Here is a 19,657-nt window from a genome sequence, read left to right as displayed (position 1 = left end):
TGCCCCCAAAACACTTTAATTTCAAACTCAGCTTAATACATTACCTAAAAATAAGGAGTGTAAAGATAAACCTGTATACTGTACTGCTATGTCTGCTGCAGTGCTAGAATGTAAAATACAGATGCTACTGCTATATGTACTGTTAATTCATGCAAGCACGTTTTCATTGCCAGAAGCCTTAACCTTTAAACTGCCACATACTTGGGGTTTAATGCATCCCTAGATGCCAAATACTTTTTTGCTGCACTTTAAGTAAACGTCACAATTAACAAAGAAAAAGTGAAATTTTAATGGAACACATTTTTTTTTCATGCAAAGAGCATCACAATTAAAGCAACACTGATCATTTTACACACTGCTAATTAACTGTAAAATCTATTTAAAAAACTACTGGAACAATGTACTGTACAAAGTACAACTGACGCCATGGATGTAAATCACTGAGCCAACTGCACTTAAACCAGCTGCACGAAAGCACAAAGAGGTAATTGCCGATGCTTGCAGGCTAGTCTTAGTGCAGCTTGGGTCACAGAATTGCACACAAACACAGGAGATTGTAGAAACAGGAACTTTATTCAAACACTTCAAACAAACATGTCTCTTTCAGAAGTAAAAGGTGCTCAGCATGCAGTTAGTTAACGATTAAACAATAGACAAACATTATAGTAGCAGAGAATGTCTGGGGGAAGCGAGAGAAACAAAGCAATTGGCCAAAAAGGACATGTACGATTCAGGCTTTTAAGTAAGCATAGCGACGCAGAGATGGTGATTTATTTATTTTTTTGGTGGAGATTCCAGCCTTGACCCAACGCGAGAACTCGCAAACAGAGACAAAAACAAAGCAAACTGGTAATCAAACAGCAAATGAAAAATGTAATGAAAATAAAGGAAATAAGAAAACAATGATACCACCCCTATTCCCCTTACGTTGATCACACATTAAATACAGCAAGGCACAAACAAAACACACAGTAAGTCATGAAAAAGTCCATGAAAAACGGCAACGGATGAAATGTAATGATGAACACAAATTAAAAAAAATTTTTTTTTTCTTTTTTTTTTGCTTTTGGTCACCGGGCCCCTTTTTAAAAGCTGCGCTGACATCCTTTGACCTCAACAGCCCCAGCACCCTGAGCAGAAGACCAATCGAAGCCACTGCAGGGACTGCTGGGAGTTGCAGTTTAAATTCTGTTGGCCATTTTCACTATCCCAAGTCACGATTTTCTCTACAGCTGCTTCCTGTTCTCTTTACAGTACTGTATTGCCACGAAAAAAGCCTTAAAAATTAGGGAGGATATTTGCAGTTTCCGCTAACAATTATTAGTTAGGTTCTACGGAAAAATGCGCAAATGACTGAGGCTGCGAACTCTGAACCACGTAGTTTGAAGGGGAGTTAATTTGTTTATACCCATTTGGCAGGGTTCATACTCTTATAATGAAATTTTCATAAAATTATTTCTACATTTTTAAGGAGATGACGATTGGTACAATTTGCTATGAAAGGGACCTCATAAAGGTAGATTCATCAGTCATTTGTTTTATAGGTCTATTTGGAAGGCATATCATTATTAGCACTGTAGAAATTACGCTGGTATTTATTGGCTAAATGCATATGGAGTAAAGTTATGCTCTGTTTTCTTCTTCTTTTTCCTCTTTCGCCTGCTCCCGTTAGGGGTTGCCACAGCAGATCATCATCTTCCATATCTTTTTGTCCTCTGCATCTTGTTCTGTTGCACCCATCACCTGCATGTCTTCACTCGCCACATCCATCAGCCTTCTCTTAGGCCTTCCTCTTTTCCTCTTGCCTGGCAGCTCTATCCTTAACATCCTTCTCCCAATATACTCCGCATCTCTCCTCTGCACATGTCCAAGCCAAAGCAATCTCGCCTCTCTGACTTTGTCTCCCAACCGTTCACGTTGAGTTAACCCTCGAATGTAGTCATTTCTAATCCTATCTATCCTCGTCACACCAAGTGCAAATATTAGCATCTTTAACTCTGCTATCTCCAGCTCTGTCTTCTGGTTTCTGGTCAGTACTTGCAGGTAATTTAAAAATGTTTTTAAAAATCTTTTTCAGATAGGTAGATGCTTGGGCAGTTTGCACAATTCATCAGGCATCTTTAGTGCTACTTTGTTTCTAACTCTAAATGTGAAAAACCTTGTAGCAATTGCCCGATACAGGAACGCGATTCCTACACTTCACCACCCGAGAGGGAAGTGGACGATATTTGAAGGATAAAATAGCATTAACATATTCTGTCCTCAGCCCCTCTTGTCCCTTATGCATGCCCTTAAATAACTGGCAAAAAAAAATAAAAATCAGAAAAAAAGTCGGACTGATAAATATATTGAAACTACTGATTGCATTTCCTTGCCCGGTGCTTGAGTGCTCATTTGTAATCCCGCTTCCCCAGACACTTTCCCCTGCGGCCAAATTCGATCCCCCGGTTTAATGCAGACAATAAAGAAAAATAAAAAAATGTTTCCAGAGAAAGCAGAAAGAAAGTTTTCGCGTAGTCTATATATATATATATATATATATATAGACTACGTGAAATATATAGACTACGTATATATATATATATGTAGAAGAAACCTGCAGTTCAGTTCCTACCATAAGGCATGAGGGAACACAACAGTCCTCTGGCGAAAAACGGCTTCTCCGCTGGCTATCACGAAGAAACGCACTCACGAGTCTGACTTGCCAAACGGGAGCACCTGGAGAACACCAGACCCTGGCCTCTTCTCGGGGATTCGTTACACTGATTATTTCTTCTATAGCAGACGTCTGTGTGTGAAGTCAGATCATGACGGTACTTTAAAGCGTAAATAGTCGCCTCCTTGCCTTCAGCCTTTTCCTTCCTTTTTTTCTCTCCCTTCCTTGTTTCACCATTCCCCTTAAAAATAAAAAGTTTCCCACCGAAACATCTTTTCCCCTCTCGGTTGTTATGGAAACATGACGCCGGCAACAGGCAGCTGGTATATTTACCGGGCGGGATCCTCCCAGCACTGTGTCGTCCTAAAAAGTGCCCGAAGGGCTATTTATAGACATCCTCCCAGCCACATTATTAAATGATGGACAGTCCAGAAGGCCAACCTGACTGACAAGTTATGTAGCCTTGCTACAACCTGACATGAAACATCACATGCAGCACTTTTGGCCTATGGTCATTAGCCTCCTGTACAATGGCACAATACAGTGCCGCAAAATTCAGAAATCTGTTTAACACCTTTTTCATTTTTTCACTTTCTTTTTGATCCTACTAATCTAATCTCATCCCAGTTAACTACAACTTTCAAAGTTGTTAGGTATAGCTGTTTAAGATAGACTCACTTTTATTATGCAGATTAGAATAAGTATCAGTTTTACTGGTACTGAATGTGATTGTTTTCTTAAAGCTCCCAATTTGTGTTCTCTGGTCTTATGCAAACTGATTAATAGCCTAAAGAAATTTTTGAAGATTTAAAGGCAGCGAACAGTTATCACATTACACACTAATTTCCTTGGATACTGTTAGCTTCAGCCTCATACTTTCAGTGTGTTTATTGTGTTTCCTCAGCAACTCAGATGGTTTTGCGTTTGTGTCACAGATAAAGGTAACGTAGGACCCACTATGGTTTTACAGAAGCATTTAGTCCTACGTTTGCTATGACAGAGCTAACTTAGAAAGGTAAAATCTGTTTTGATGAGGCCTGCATATTAATTTAGGGTATTTATAGAAATATTTGGGAAAGGTACACTATGCTTTTAGTGAAAATTTCATATTTTTTTACTTGGGAGATTAACATCTGAATTTTTCTTAATTTGCTTTTCAGCTCCTCTGAAAACATCCCAAACAATATTTGAGAGATTTGAGAAGATTGGAAAGAAACAGAATAAGGAACAAGTCCCTCCAGCTTCTTTTGAGCAACAGCAGAAGAAACGTAATGCAGGAAAAATGAACAAGAAACCTTACAGCAATGAAAATGGACAAAGATCTGGCAAATTCAAATCTTTACAGGAAGCCTTCAAAGCTGTAAGTACAATAATTCACTGTATAGACTTTTAAACATTACATTTTATGAATACTGATAAAAAGAATGAAGCTTAAATAAATTACCCATGTATTAATTGTGAACAAGTAAAAAAGTATATAAAATTCTACACCTTTTAGGGGATACCTTTTAATATGTTCCCAATAAATTTGGCTTTTGCCACAAGAGGTACCCAAAGCAATTATTTTTTAGTTTTAGCCATTTTGAGAACATTTTTTTTCTTGTGCCCATATGCACAAAAAATGCTTCTCCAAAAAACTGTAAAGTACAGTAGACACAAATTCACAACCTCCTCAGTTTTTCATCTGTTGCCTAGTGTGTAATGGATAATACTGAAAATGTAAAGTTTACAAGTTTATTCAATCCGTATTAAAGCATTCCATTAAAAAAAGAAAAATAGCAATTTTTTTTGTTATGGTTTTTGACTGAAAAGCACATATCTTTCATACTGTACATCAAAGTCTAGTATAGTCAACTAAATGTAAACGTTGGCAATGGAATGTATACATTGTCACATACTGAAAGGAAAAGTTGGGGCACCTCTGCATTCAGGAACAACTCAAGGCAAAGGCCACGTAGGCACAGGCCTAGGGATGACATGACTTAGAGGGTGCCAAAGCTATTCCAAGTGATCCCCAGAAATCCCCTCTCCCTGCTATAGGATTTCATATTTTTTATATGTACGATTGTGAATGCTCTCTTAGAAGAAACTAACCTCCCCACCCACTCTATAATATTGTATATGAATGTGAACACACAGATCTCCCAGATGGAACTGTAACCCCTTCACCACCAGATCTTAGATTTCATATACAATTGTGAACACTCTCTGATTTCCATTGGGACTCTACACTTTTCATTGTTAATGTGTGAATAGGGGGAGCACCCATCCACCTCTCTCTAGGGGTGCCGTGTACCTTTGAGCCAGCCTTATCTGTGTGGACCCTGGTGTTTAATTGAAGGTGAAACAAAACAAACAAGTAACAAGAAAGAAAATCAAAGATCAATTCCCACAGCTGAATGATAGCACATGTGAGCAGTTGTGCTTTCACAAAGTTGTAGCTCCATCTCCTGCCCTTTCTGGTTCAACAATGAACAACCTTTTCCCGTGGCAGGTGGGTTTGTAAGTTGTGTTCCATGAAACAGGCAGGACTTTCAGGGAAAAGTAGAAGTAACCATAATTATTAGAGCCCTAAAGGTTCTTGTACCTGGCAACATATAAAAGAAACAATCTCAAAGTAATGAGTGTTAAATGAGAAGTGTCAAATGATTCATGATGTTGGAGTTTTGATGCTTGATAATAAGAGAAGTGAAAAATTATCGTATCCTGCATGGAACACTGTTAGGTTGTTAAGTATACAGTGTGTGCATTTTACTTTATAGAGTATGCATTTCAGAAGTATACAGTATATTCTATGCATTTCATTGTAAATAATGTATATTTCACTATATAGTGTATGTGATTCAGTAGTAAAGAATAATGAAATTGCGCCTCAACTAAATAGTAAATACCTAATCAAATCAGTGTAATTCAATGTTTGTCAGTTAACCATCACACAAACTTGTTGGAAGTTTGGAAGGTATTCGTAGTGGTTTGTACAAAAAGGGAAGTGGAATTTTTCATACTCTTAAATGAAAGTATACATATTAATGTGCCAAGCAGTAAGGTAAGTTCTTTTTTTTTTCCTTTAAATTTGATTCCCTGTGGCACTCAAGTGAAAACTCTGGTCTAAAAATTCAAACATGTTCTTGTATTTTGAAATGCAAAAAAAAAAAAAAATTTTTTTTTTTTTTTTGCTTTAGAACTTTTTGGGAGGGAGATGATGATTCAATGCCTTATTTCAATATATTAGATAAAATAAATATGCCACTTTTGTGTGTATTAAAGGATTAATGACAAATCACAGACATTACTCTTTTTACTTGCTTTTAAACTCACCCTGCTTGCTTCAACATATGACAGGCCCATTTGTACAGTGTATACTTTACAAGCCTTTTTTTTTTTAACATACTGAACAGTACTACAAGTCTCGAGTCCATGGATGATCGTTTGTATAAATGTATTGCTGACGTGAAGGGGCATGGTCACTGACTGATGACTTCACACCTGTTGTTTATGAGATGAACTACTAGTATAAAGCACTATGCAGTATATGAAACCTAAGGCAATAATACAAGATTTCTTCCTTTATACTGTTTCCTGTAACAGTTTTACTGGTGATGGTGTTATAAAATGAAAGAGAGCATGGTGAAAGGTGCAGCATTGCCATCAACAATTTTAATTCATATAGGGTATCATAAATTAAAACAAATACTCTAAGATTATAGCCTTATGACAGTCATCATCAATATTTAATGAATATATTCAGATCATGTAATACTTCATGAAGGTTATTTTAAATGTAAAAATGTATTAAGTAACAGTGGTAAAACCCATGCCTACAATGATAGTTTAAAGTAAGCCAAAACAGCAACATTTCAGCTATAAACTAATTTTGTCAAAAGATCAAAAGAAGTAAGTATATTCAGTTTAAATGTAACTTTCTGTGTGTTCATAATGATGTAAATAATAATGCAGTTTTTTGTTTGAGTACAGTCCTGGCAGCAGGTTTATTAGCAGTTAGAAATCGGACCAGTTTAAACATGATGCATGTCCTGTGATTAAACTATGTGTGTACTTGTATATGATCATAATTTTCTCATTTACGGTTATAGTACACAAGGACTGATGGGCGGTGGGGAGCAATCTTTGGAAATCTGTGTATTTAGCATTTCTCATACTAATCCCTACCATTATGTTATTTTACTGATGGTGTGCATATTAGATTTTACAAAATGAATTAATTCATTAATTTTATAATTTTTCTCAGAAATTTTAAACTCCCCCTCTTAGCAATTTCCAAAGGACTGCTGTACAAGAATCCTACCTGTACCTAATAGGAAAAAGTATTATATTTAATGTTCTCTGCCCTTTGTAATACAAATCAGGAGGAAACAAAAATGAATTGTATCTAATGTGATTTAAACATTGTGGTGAATATTTATTTGTAGTATTATTTGGAACAAATTTTGAAAAACTTTGGGCTGAGAACTTTCTAAGGTGAGTACGTGATAGGCCAAATTCTTGTTGTGCTCTGCAAAGTTATTTTGGCAACAATGTTAAAAAAAAATAAATGTTTTTGTTTTAGCGCATTTTTTTTATTATTGTATGTTTTATCTTTAGAAAGATATTATAAAGCAAAACACTAAGATGTTGCAGAAGAATCTGATGAACCATTCACTATTGCTTTGATAGTATAGTGGCTGAGAGGTCACAGAGCCCTTTGGGCTAATTAGTCTATTCATTATGAGTAAAAGTGCCATGTCTTTCAAGTGATTTTATGATACTAGAATTTCTGTATTCAATTCCAATGCCAGTAAATTTTATAATACTCGATAACCTTTCGATATTAAAGAAAAATAGAAATCCTATTTGATGGCTTTTTATTAAAGTACCTGTATTATTGAAATTAACAGTTTTACACCTTTTTCTGTAAGCTAAATATATATATAAAAGCCAAATACCACTGACTCACTCATTACAAAATCTCCCAAACCATGAGGACTTGGGACTTGAAATTTGGAATGTAGGTTACCATTGGCCCATAGGTGTTTGCTAAGAAATGGGGCCCTCCTCAGTACTGTTTCACTAACACACGGGCAAAGCAACAAGGGATGGCTAGTACAATATATGGTAAAATACTGCTTAAAATCCACAGTAAATATAAAAATTCATACGTAATTATAGATGTACTGTTGAGTTAGAAAATTTCAAGATAAGTAGTTTGGAATATTTACAGTTCCATCCTTTTAAAGCTGTTTTTGTAACAGCGTGCTTTTAAAGTCTGATTTGTCACTTTGTAATATTGGCTATTGTAAGATTTTATATTTGCATCATTAGCTGGTTAAAAAAATGTTACTGAAGAGTTATATTTGACAGATGAATCAAATTATTTCAAATTCCAAATGTCAGAAAATCATCTTTTTTTTATGTTCTTCTCTTGAATCAATCTTTGTAGTTTTACATGAATCCATTATTTTGGAGCCTTTGCTTTTTTTTGTCAAGGTTTCCTTTATGAATGAACACATTTTGTTATTGCTTATACCTATGTACAAAACCAGAATTAGAAAATAACTTTCTGTTGTTACCCGTTCTCAAAAAACTTCTAATTATGAGGCAGCATTACATTCTTCAACATATCATTCAAGTATGACATGCTTTTGCTTATGGGTAATGCTAATCATTGGTAGCTTGCCTTCAAAAACCAAATGAGTGACACAAATTCAGTGTTTGAAGACTTAAAATTTTAGAATGGACAGGATTCATTTCGGAAAATGTTCAAGATATTATTTTTAAGTCCGCAAAGGACCAGGGAACTTGAAGGCTTTGTTTCTTCCAATAAAATATCAGCAATAACTAGTTTCAGAACACGGATATCTCCTGTATGATTCACCATTTTTTTAGAGCTGTGTCATACTTTGTATTTGAACAACAACGTGTTATTTATATAAAAAAATTTCATACAAAACATACAGCTTTAGATGGTTTACAAGATGTTAAAGAAAAAGAAAATTTGTTAGAAGTAAATGTGTATACAAATAAATACACACAATTCCAAAAATATTGAATAAGAATAAATCAATGCACACTTACATAATACAGATAAACAAGCAACAGATAGAGTCTTTAATTACAAATTAATTTGCTAAATTACATTTTTAAGTCTCAAATGATTATAACGGTAAGCACAATGTTATGATCAGATTGCTGGGGGGGACAGAAAAAAAATCAAACCTACAGTTGATGGAGAAAAAAAATCTGCAGGGATTCCAAGACCAAAAGCCTCCCAGCCCCCACTGGAAATTCAGAAACAAAAAGTGCTAAAGTAGTTCCTTATTGTTTTTATACTTCCAGCATCACAGACAGCTGCAGTGGCACAAAACATCGAAAACTAAAAAACAGAAAACAAAATATATAATAGTAGAGGTTAATAATAATTGTAAATTCAAGAAGTATATGATATTGCATCATACATGTAATCTTTTGGAAGTGAAGTCCAAAAGCAGCTATTTAAAAATGCCAAATTAAAGTGGCCCTTTTAAGAGTTTTTTTTTTTTTTTTTAATATAAATCTTCTATGGTATTAATTAGACATATTGTATCTCTGTTGGTAAATCATTCCAAATTTCTGGCTCATAAGATCAAATAAAAGACCCACCTCAACACGTTTTATACCTTGTTCTTGGTATGGTAAGCATATTAGTGTTCAATGATATAAGATTACTATTTGGAATATAAGAGGACATATATGAAGCAGCAAAAGTATTCTGAACTTTATACATAACAATAATTTTGTAAAATCAATCCTAAAGGACCAGTAGAATGATTCTAAGACTGTGGAGACGTGCTCAGATTTTTTTTTTTTTTTAATTCTTGCAGATGCATTCTGAACTAACAGCAGTCGATTTATGTCTTAGTTAGTCCTGCTAGGTGTGCTTAACAATAATCTAGTTGGTCTAAAAACACCATTTGCATTTTCTGCTCTTGGGTGATTAAGTGCAACATTTGATCATATATTAATAGTGGTCAAGACGTACTCTGCAGTGTTCATTAGGTTATGCGCTTGATTGAAACAGTTTCCGAAAAATATTTTGTTTGGCATAGCATACTATCAATCAAAGTTGTGAAAAAATGTGCACGGTGCATAACTACAGTGCTTTTAAAAAGTATTATACAACATTGAATCACAGGGAATTTAATTTGGTGTTTTTGGCACTGTTTAGTAGAATAGAAAACTCATTTCAAAGTGAAAACTGACCTCTGCAAAGTAATCAAAATTAATTAATAATATAATTAATAATTAATTGAATAAAATTAAATATAAAACACAGAGCAGTTAATCACATAAGTACTTACCCCCTTAAATATGACACACACAAATTGTACTGGTGCAGTCATGGAGATCACTTATCTCTAGTCAAGGGGTTTCAGTTGATTGCAGAATAAATTCATCTGCCTCTAGAATGTCAAACTTCTGGTGAATCAGTGTCATGGCCTAATGTGCACAATGAAAACAAAAGAACACTCCAAGCAACTCTTAAAATGTGATTAAAAAGAAAATGTATGGATAGGTACTAGAAAATATCCACATTGCTGAATATCCTTTGGAGTATGCAACAGCTTTAAATCTTACTAGAGCAGGCCTTCCAAAGCCAAGCCAAGCCATATGCTGCACATTTACAAAAACACACTGTTTTGATTTGGGAAAATGGTTCAAGGGATTAGAACATAAGTAGGCAAAGAATCAGAGAGAAGAGGTCCAATACTTCTATTTTATTTACTTAATCAACTATAATAATCAAACACATATAATGCAGACATACAAAACAATACTTACAGACATATAAAAAGACACAGAGCCATCATCCCAGACCAGGAGACTGAGGGGGCCCGCCTGTCAGTCTTGTCAAAGGACCAACTCATTTGCCTTTCAAATACCGGGCGGTGCGCGCTGTCCCCACGGTTGAGCCTCCAAAGAAACTGAGGGCGAAGCCTTCCCTTATATACTAATTGAGCGTCCTTGCCCAAAGCGGCTTACGTGCAAGCAGTGTATACAGAAGTGATTAGTTTCAGCACACACACCTTTCCACGGGATGCGGTGTTGTTTTGCACTTGGTCCTGATGATGACGACACCTGGTACCAAAAGGCACACAAAAATAAGAATTGCGTAGTGAAGCCCCTCGAAGTGAAAAACAAGTCAGCATAACCTTGGCTGTATCTTTAGAACATTCCCGGCTGTTTCTCCCAAAACATTAGTAATGCAGCTGGGTTTCGCGCTGAGCGACCAACGCCCATCTGCTCTCTTGATCCCCCCCTCTCTTTAGAAAAATCCTTCCATTACACACACCATTCCCTGGAAGGCTTGTAAGGGTACACAGTGCATTGAATGAATGAAATAAAATACAGGGATATCGTGGAGCAAGACAACAGCCCTACACAGAAATAGCTGAGAAACCAACACTGTTAACGTCCTGTAGTGGCAGGGTTAGAGTCCAAATCTCGACACAACTGGGAATTTGTGGCTTAACTTGAAACGGGCTGTTCACTTATGATCCACATGAAACCTGACAGAGCTTCTGCAGTTTTGCAAAGAAGAAAGAGGAACAGTTACATTGCCCCGATGTGCAAAGCAGATAAGGCCTGTGCACACATAATCAAGACTATCATGGCTGTCTTTTTTTAAGAAAAAACAGTTTAATGGGACTTCTGGTTTGGCTGTGGTATCGTATTGGTATCGAGTATTGTAAAAATGTTACAGTATATATACAGAACATATATCAAATGATGTTTTGTGTGTTTTTTAATATGTTTCAAATGCAGCCTTTCATATTGCAAGGGATTTAATTGCTGTGTTTTTTATTATAAAAATGCATCATTTTTTTTCTACTCTAATTATTTGTAATCATGAGTGAGTTAAAAAAAATAACTTTTAGAATTAAGTAAACCTAACAGAAATGAATATACCAATTTCCTTGTCCCAGCTTGATATAGGTGATCTTCAGCAACAACTTCAAAACAGCCAAAGAGTTTTCGCTGAAAACCCTTCTGTATGGGTTAAGGACCTGGCCGGGTATCTGAACAGCAAACTGCAAGCCCCTGATAACGATCCAACTCTCAGCCAACACCCTTACGGTAATTTAAATTCAAGTCATTGTCACTTGTGGCTCATTGTTTTGTAATCTGTAATTTGTTTTCTATGATTTAATATGGCTGAACCATATGTTTGTCTTCTATTTTAATATATATTACCTGTCTCCTGTGGCTCCATCCACGTAGTAGTGAAACAGGACAAACTTTAAAAATCAATATTAAAAAAAAAAAAAAATTTTATTGAGATTTTACATTGATAGTTTTTGTATCCAAAGGCCTCTTCATATACAATATTTTTGGTTTTGCTATCAGGGTTTGAGAATGTAGCTGTGATCTCTTTGCCAAAAATGTAAAAAGTTGGCAAGGTATCTCTGGCCAAGTGGAAGGAATATACACTCCAACGTGAAATGTTGCCACTGTATCTGATCGTGATGGAAAAGTGTTTCCTGCATGGGTAGAAGAGCACGTGGCTGATATCTCTACCAATGAGCTGCTACCCCCTAAAACACATGTAGCTGTGATCTCTCTCTCTCTCTCTCTCTCTCTCTCTCTCTCTCTCAAAAAATGTCAAAACATTACTCTTTAACAATCCAGTGTGTGTGTGTGTATAACAACAACAACAACATTTATTTATATAGCACATTTTCATACAAACAGTAGCTTAAAGTGCTTTACATATTAAAGAATAGAAAAATGAAAGACACAATTATAAAACAGAATAAATCAACATTAACATCGAATAAGAGTAAGGTTCAATGGCCAGGGGGGACAGAAAAACAAAAACTCCAGACGGCTGGAGAAAAATAAAATCTGTAGGGATTCCAGACCATGAGACCGCCCAGTCCCCTCTGGGCATTCTACCTAACATAAATGAAACAGTCCTCTTTGGATTTAGGGTTCTCACGGAAGGGCTTGATGATGATGATGGTCACGTAGACTTCTTCCTTTTAATCCGTCCATCATTGTTGGAGCATCATGAAGCTTTGAGTAGGTGGCGCCACCACCACAAAGAAACCGGAAAAAGAAACAGAAAAGAGAGTAGGGGTCAGTACCGATTTTAGAGCCACCATGAATAGTTATTATGATGAATTGAACATACAGAGTATCAGGATTAAGTTAAATTAAGATTAAAATGACGTTATAAAAAGGCCATGTTAAAGTAATGTGTTTTCAGCAGTGTTTTAAAGTGCTCTACTGTATCAACCTGGCGAATTCCTATTGGCAGGCTATTCCAGATTTTAGGTGCATAACAGCAGAAGGCCGCCTCACCACTTCTTTTAAGTTTTGTTCTTGGAATTCTAAGGAGACACTCATTTGAGGATCTGAGGTTACGATTTGGAATATAAGGTGTCAGACATTCCGATATATAAGATGGCGCAGATTATTTAAGGCTTTATAAACCATAAGCAGAATTTTAAAGTCAATTCTGAATGACACAGGTAACCAGTGTAGTGACATAAAACTGGAGAAATGTGTTTGATTTTCTTTTCCTAGTTAGGATTCTAGCAGCTGCATTCTGCACTAGTTGCAAACGATTTATATCTTTTTGGGTAGTCCTGAGAGGAGTGCATTACAGTAATCTAGTCGACTGAAAACAAACGCGTGAACTAATTTCTCAGCATCTTTCAGTGATATAAGAGGTCTAACTTTACTTATGTTTCTTAAGTGAAAAATGCTGTCCTAATGATCTGATTAATATGTGATTTAAAATTCAGATTACAGTCAACAATCACCCCTAAGCTTTTTACCTCCGTCTTGACTTTTAATCCTAATGTATCCAGTTTATTTCTAATAGCCTCATTGTATCCATTATTGCTGATCACTAAAATTTCAGTTTTCTCTTTATTTAACTTGAGAAAATTACTATTCATCCATTCTGAGATACTAGTCAGACATTGTGTTAGTGAATCAATAGAATCAGGGTCATCAGGTGCTATTGATAAGTACAGCTGTGTGTCATCAGCATAGCTGTGGTAGCTCACGTTGTGCCCTGAGATAATCTGACCTAACGGAAGCATGTAGATTGAGAATAACAGCGGACCCAGGATAGAGCCTTGTGGAACACCATATTGGATATCATGTGTCTTCGAGTTGTAATTCCCACAACTAACAAAATATTTTCTCCCTGTCAGGTAGGATTCAAACCAATTTAAGACACTGCCAGAGAGGCCCACCCATTGACTAAGGCGATTTCTAAGAATGTTGTGATCAATGGTGTCAAATGCAGCACTCAGATCTAAGAGGATGAGAACAGATAAATGGCCTCTGTCTGCATTTACCCGCAAGTCATTTACTACTTTAACGAGTGCAGTTTCTGTGCTGTGATTTGTTCTAAAACCTGACTGAAATTTATCAAGAATAGCATGTTTATTTAGGTGGTCATTTAACTGCATAATGACTGCCTTCTCAGAACTTTACTTAAGAAGGCAGGTTAGAGATGGGTCTAAAATTTTCAAGAGCTGAGGGTCAAGATTATGTTTCTTAAGTAGGGGTTTAACTACAGCAGTCTTAAGACAGTCTGGGAAGACCCCAGTATCTAGTGACGAATTTACTATGTTCAGAACATTATCAATTAGCACGCCTGATACTTCTTTGAAAAACCTTGTTGGTATCGGGTCAAGGACAGGTGGAGGGTTTTAATTGAGATATTATTTTTGTAAATCAGGTAAATCTATCCTAGTGAAAGAGTTTAATTTGTTTATAACAGGATGTTGGGGTTTAGGGGATCCTTAGTGTTGGGGAGATATACTATGTTATTTCTAATATCATTAATTTTTGATTGAAAATACAGCGACAGCCTCACAGGTTTCACTGGAAGCACTTAGGAGGCATTCCTTTGAGCTACCTGGGTTTAGTAGGCGATCAATTGTTGAAAATAAGACTCTGGGATTACTAGCATTGTTATTTATAATCTTGAGAAATAGCAGCGTCTCTCAAGACGGACAGTGTTATTGTATTCTGTTATTTTGACTTTTAATATTTCGTGGTGGATAGTAAGTTTAGTCTTCCTCCATTGACGCTCAGCTCTACGGCATGTTCTCTTTAAATCAGACACTCTTTGGGTCTTCCATGGTATACAATGCTAGAAGATTTTTTCACTGTCTTTTCAGGTGCAACTATGTCAACAGCAGCTCTCACTTTAGAATTAAATCTTTCCACCTTACTATTTACATTGTCCTCGCTATTATAGCTGGCACTATAAACGGACTGATTGCTTAAAATGTTTGTAAGTTTTAAAGCTGCTGCCGAATCAAAGAAGCGTTTTTTAACAATATGCTTCTCATGAGTGTTTTTATCATTATTTCTATATTAAAAGTAGAAGAAAATGGACTGATAGACCAATATCAATGATCTGTTTTATATCAACTTTCAGTCCTTTAGTAATCACTAAGTCTAATGTATGACCTGCTTTATGTGTAGGCTGATTTATGAGTTGTCTCAAATCAAAAGAATCCAGGAGGTTCATAAATTCTTTTACTTTTAGATCACACTGATTATCTATATGAAAATTAAAGTCGCCAACTATTAGGAGTGTGTCATAGTTAGTAATTAAAATTGACATTAAGTCAGAGAATTCCTCAAAAACGACGTTATATTTAGGAGGTCTATACACGGATAGTACTAGAACTTGAGAATCTCCATGAATAACAACGGCGTAGATACTCAAAGGACTTGAACTTACCAAAACTGACATCTTTACATTTTAATCGCTCGAGTAAATGTTAGCCAATCCGCCCCTTTTCCCTGGCGGTTTGCGAGTAAAACTGTAATCCGGAGGCAGATTCGATTAAAACTGCGCGCATCTGAATTCAGCCATGTTTCATTTAGTGCAATAAGATCTATTTTTTATCACTAATAAGATCGTTGATAAAAACGTTTTGTTAGTTAAAGCTCTAACATTTAATAGTGCCATATTTAATGTTTCGGAGGTGCAGAGATGAGTACTATGTGCGTTATTGTTATTTGGAATAGGAACTAAATTATTATTATTAACGCCGCTCTGTGCATTTTTTGTTTAATCTGTGATCTGTTTTATAGTTTTAATACATTGTTCCTCTAAAATAGTGATTTTAATTAGATTATGCCGTATTTCCTAGGTTTTCTACATGCATTGAGATTGCTTATTACAGTATTAATGGTGTGCACTTTAACGGAAGACTCTATTAAACATTCATCATGTCCTGGCACAGCAGTATTATTTCGGAAGGGGTTAAGAGCAGAGATAGATAGTCAAGAAAACGAATTACCTTCGATATGTTTTCGGAGAGGACCCGGCGCCGAAACTGTTCGGATGCAGGCCATCACGCTTGAAGAGACGCGCCTTTCCAAAAGAGATTCCAATTGTTGATGAAACCGACATCCTACTTCTTGCAGAAACCCTGTAGCCAGTTGTTCAACCCTAGCAGACGACTGTAGTACTCGTTGGATCGTCTGACGAGAGGTAGTGGACCCGAAACGAAGATCTTTGCCGATGGGGTCCTCTCCTTTGTGTCTTTAATCAAAGCTGCGAAGTCAGCCTTCAGGATTTCTGATTGTCGGTGCCTTATATCGCTTACGCCAGCATGCAAGACGATTGATCCAACTGCCCTCTCCTTGTGTTTCTCGTAGACTGCTGGCGCATGTTTCATTACATCTCGGACACGAGCACCGGAAAACAAGAAACAAACGATTTTGCATTAGGGCATGCGACATTAAGGTTTCTAACGATAGAATCACCTACCACTAATACATCACCAAGTGCTGAAGGCGAAATGGGGACGCGGAGAGGGTCAAACCGGTTCTGAGATAAAATGCTCGCCTGTGCCGATGGAAGTGCTCTGGCCTTGATCCCCCGCCTGCATAGCTGAAATCCACCGAGGTCAGCAGCGGCGCCGCTCCTACGAGACGCGGGGGTGAGGTCGGCACAATGCGGGGTTGATATTTCGCGGTTCCAGATGGCAAGGACGGTTTATCCAACAGCCGGGCCTTCAGATTTCTCAGGTATTTCCGTCGGGACAGGAGTTTCTGAATCTGTTCATCAAGTGCTTGGAGTTCCTCAATTACAATTTCAACGCGAGTTACCCCACTGTCGGACATTTTCTGCTTCGTGCCCTAGGCGAAATGAGAGAGAGAGAGGTTAGAGCTGTATATGTTTATATGTATATGTATATATGTATATGTATGTATATGTATATATGTATAAATGTGTATATGTATATATGTGTATGTATATATGTATATATATGTGTGTGTATATGTATATGTATATATGTGTGTATATGTATATGTATATATGTGTGTATACGTATATACAGTATGTGTATACGTATATACAGTATGTGTATATGTATATACAGTATGTGTATATGTATATACAGTATGTATATATATATATATATATATACACACACACACACTGGATTGTTATATATATGTGTTGAACTTTCTTATTTATGGCCCCATCTTCACGAAATTTGGTAGGCGGCATCCCTGCGCTAACCGAAACCAATGTACTTACTTATTTCGGTGGTTTGGCGCCACTGTCAGCCGCCATATTGAACTTTCCAACGTCACTAATTCTCCAAATTTCCATGTAGGTAGAAAGCTGAAATTTGGTACTTATTTCGGTGGTAAGATGCCACTGTCGGCCACCATATTGAACTTTTCAACAGTCTTTGTTACTTATGGGCCCATCTTCAAGAAATTTGGTACGCGGGTTCCCAACGCTAACTGAATCCTACTTATGTACATATATATGTCCAAAGCCTGCAGCTCAGTCACCGTGTGAGGCGGCGTTGGGTCCCCCATCCCAATGCCTCCCACGTTGTTGGCTGCCTGCCTATATAAGGCCGTCCGTCGCTCCAGTCTCTTCATTCCCTTCCTTGCTTTGCCACGGGATTCGCGTCTCCCTGCTGATAACTACAGCCTTTTTATTTAATCCACGGCTTCTCCTCTGTTTTATTGTTCATTTATTACGATTATAGTTATTGTGTAGGTATTTTAGACTTACTTTACATTGTTCAGGTACCCATTTCCTTTATCATTCCAACCATACCCGCATTAACATGTCTATCGAGGTGATCACCATCGATCAAAGAATTGTCACTTACTGAGTGGTTTCCATGCCCAGAGATGGCACCTATCTTTTCCATTCTCTGTGTTACATATTGCATGGCCATATCAGGCTCACTGTTGATATCTGGAGAAACATTGTGTCTTATGTATTGAATGACTGGGACAGGTTCAAGGTGTGGACTGATGACGGTACAGGAAATAATTATATTACACAGGAGCACTATAAGAGTGAAATGCTTAAGCCCTTCACCTATGGTTCTGCATGTCAGTTGATGGCTGCCGCTGAATTGTTCGGTTGTCGCTTTCAAGTGAACCGAAATGGCCAAATATTTTACACCTTTGGACAACCGCCAATGCCTCTCAAACATCTTAGATTCAAAGGTGACGATTTCAGTAGTAGACACTTTGATGTTTATGAATGTTTAAACTCTCAAAAGCTGAATGTGAAGTTATCGATGAAACTGGCTGTATACTTACAACGCTTGACAGATGCCGAATGTCACTTCAACACAAGTCCTACAAATACTGTCGTAATTGAAACAAACCATGAAACTCAAACCGATTATGACAGCAGCAATCCAAGCTGTGAGATTTGAAACAAGATTACTGTTCACATGGCCAACTGTACGTTGCATGCTTAGGAGTAAGCTCAGCGCACAGCTTTGTCATATTTCAACCGGAGGACCGAACTCACAATGTAGTATACAAAGAGATCCTTCACAAATAATTATTGGTATATTTTCCCTCAGTTTAAAAAGGTTTAATTTTCTTCTTAATAAAACTTTTAAGGCAGTACTTTGCCGCGCTACGGAAATTGAACTCAGGTGTGATACAACACAGTTAGGTTATTTTTTAACAAGGGGGCAATTACTTTTTCACACAGGGCCATGTAGGTTTGGATTTTTTTTCTCCCTAAATAATAAAAACCATCATTTAAAAACTGCATTTTGTGTTTACTTGTGTTATATTTGACTAATGGTTAAATGTGTTTGATGATCAGAAACATTTTGTGTGACAAACATGCAAAAGAATAAGAAATCAGGAATGGGGCAAATCGTTTTTCACGCCACTGTAGATAGATAGATAGATAGAGATATATATATAGATATATATAGATATAGATATATACTGCTCAAAAGAATTAAAGGAACACTTTTTAATCAGAGTATAGCATAAAGTCAATGAAACTTATGGGATATTAATCTGGTCAGTTAAGTAGCAGAGGGGGTTGTTAATCAGTTTCAGCTGCTGTGGTGTTAATGAAATTAACAACAGATGCACTAGAGGGGCAACAATGAGATGACCCCCAAAACAGGAATGATTTAACAGGTGGAGGCCACTGACATTTTTCCCTCCATCTTTTCTGACTGTTTCTTCACTAGTTTTGCATTTGGCTACAGTCCGTGTCACTACTGGTAGCATGAGGCGATACCTGGACCCTACAGAGGTTGCACAGGTAGTCCAACTTCTCCAGGATGGCACATCAATACGTGTCATTGCCAGAAGGTTTGCTGTGTCTCCCTGCACAGTCTCAAGGGCATGGAGGAGATTCTAGGAGACAAGCAGTTACTCTAGGAGAGCTGGAGAGGGCCATAGAAGGTCCATAACCCATCAGCAGGACCAGTATCTGCTCCTTTGGGCAAGGAGGAACAGGATGAGCACTGCCAGAGCCCTACAAAATGACCTCCAGCAGGCCACTGGTGTGAATGTCTCTGACCAAACAACCAGAAAGACTTCATGAGGGTGACCCAAGGGCCCCATGTCCTCTAATGGGCCCTGAGCTCACTGCCCAGCAGCATGCAGCTTGATTGGCATTCGCCATAGAATACCAGAATTGGCAGATGCACCACTGGTGCCCTGTGCTTTTTACAGATGAGA

At 37.1% G+C, this 19,657-nt stretch overlaps 1 protein-coding gene across 1 annotated transcript in view; it reads left to right on the top strand.

Annotated features, from left to right (window-relative positions):
• The window catches only part of tmem214 (transmembrane protein 214), an 89,106-nt gene that overhangs the window by 30,919 nt on the left and 38,530 nt on the right, over positions 1 to 19,657 (top strand). The window contains exons 2-3 of the mRNA XM_039748313.1: positions 3,817 to 4,016; positions 11,617 to 11,767. Of these exons, the coding sequence (XP_039604247.1) occupies positions 3,817 to 4,016; positions 11,617 to 11,767 (351 nt within the window). The remainder of the gene's footprint in view (positions 1 to 3,816; positions 4,017 to 11,616; positions 11,768 to 19,657) is intronic.

This window comes from Polypterus senegalus, chromosome 3 (genome assembly GCF_016835505.1).
Source record: "Polypterus senegalus isolate Bchr_013 chromosome 3, ASM1683550v1, whole genome shotgun sequence".
Taxonomy (NCBI): domain Eukaryota; kingdom Metazoa; phylum Chordata; class Cladistia; order Polypteriformes; family Polypteridae; genus Polypterus; species Polypterus senegalus.
Note: the sequence above shows the minus strand (reverse complement) of the source record. Positions and strands in the feature narration are given on the sequence as shown.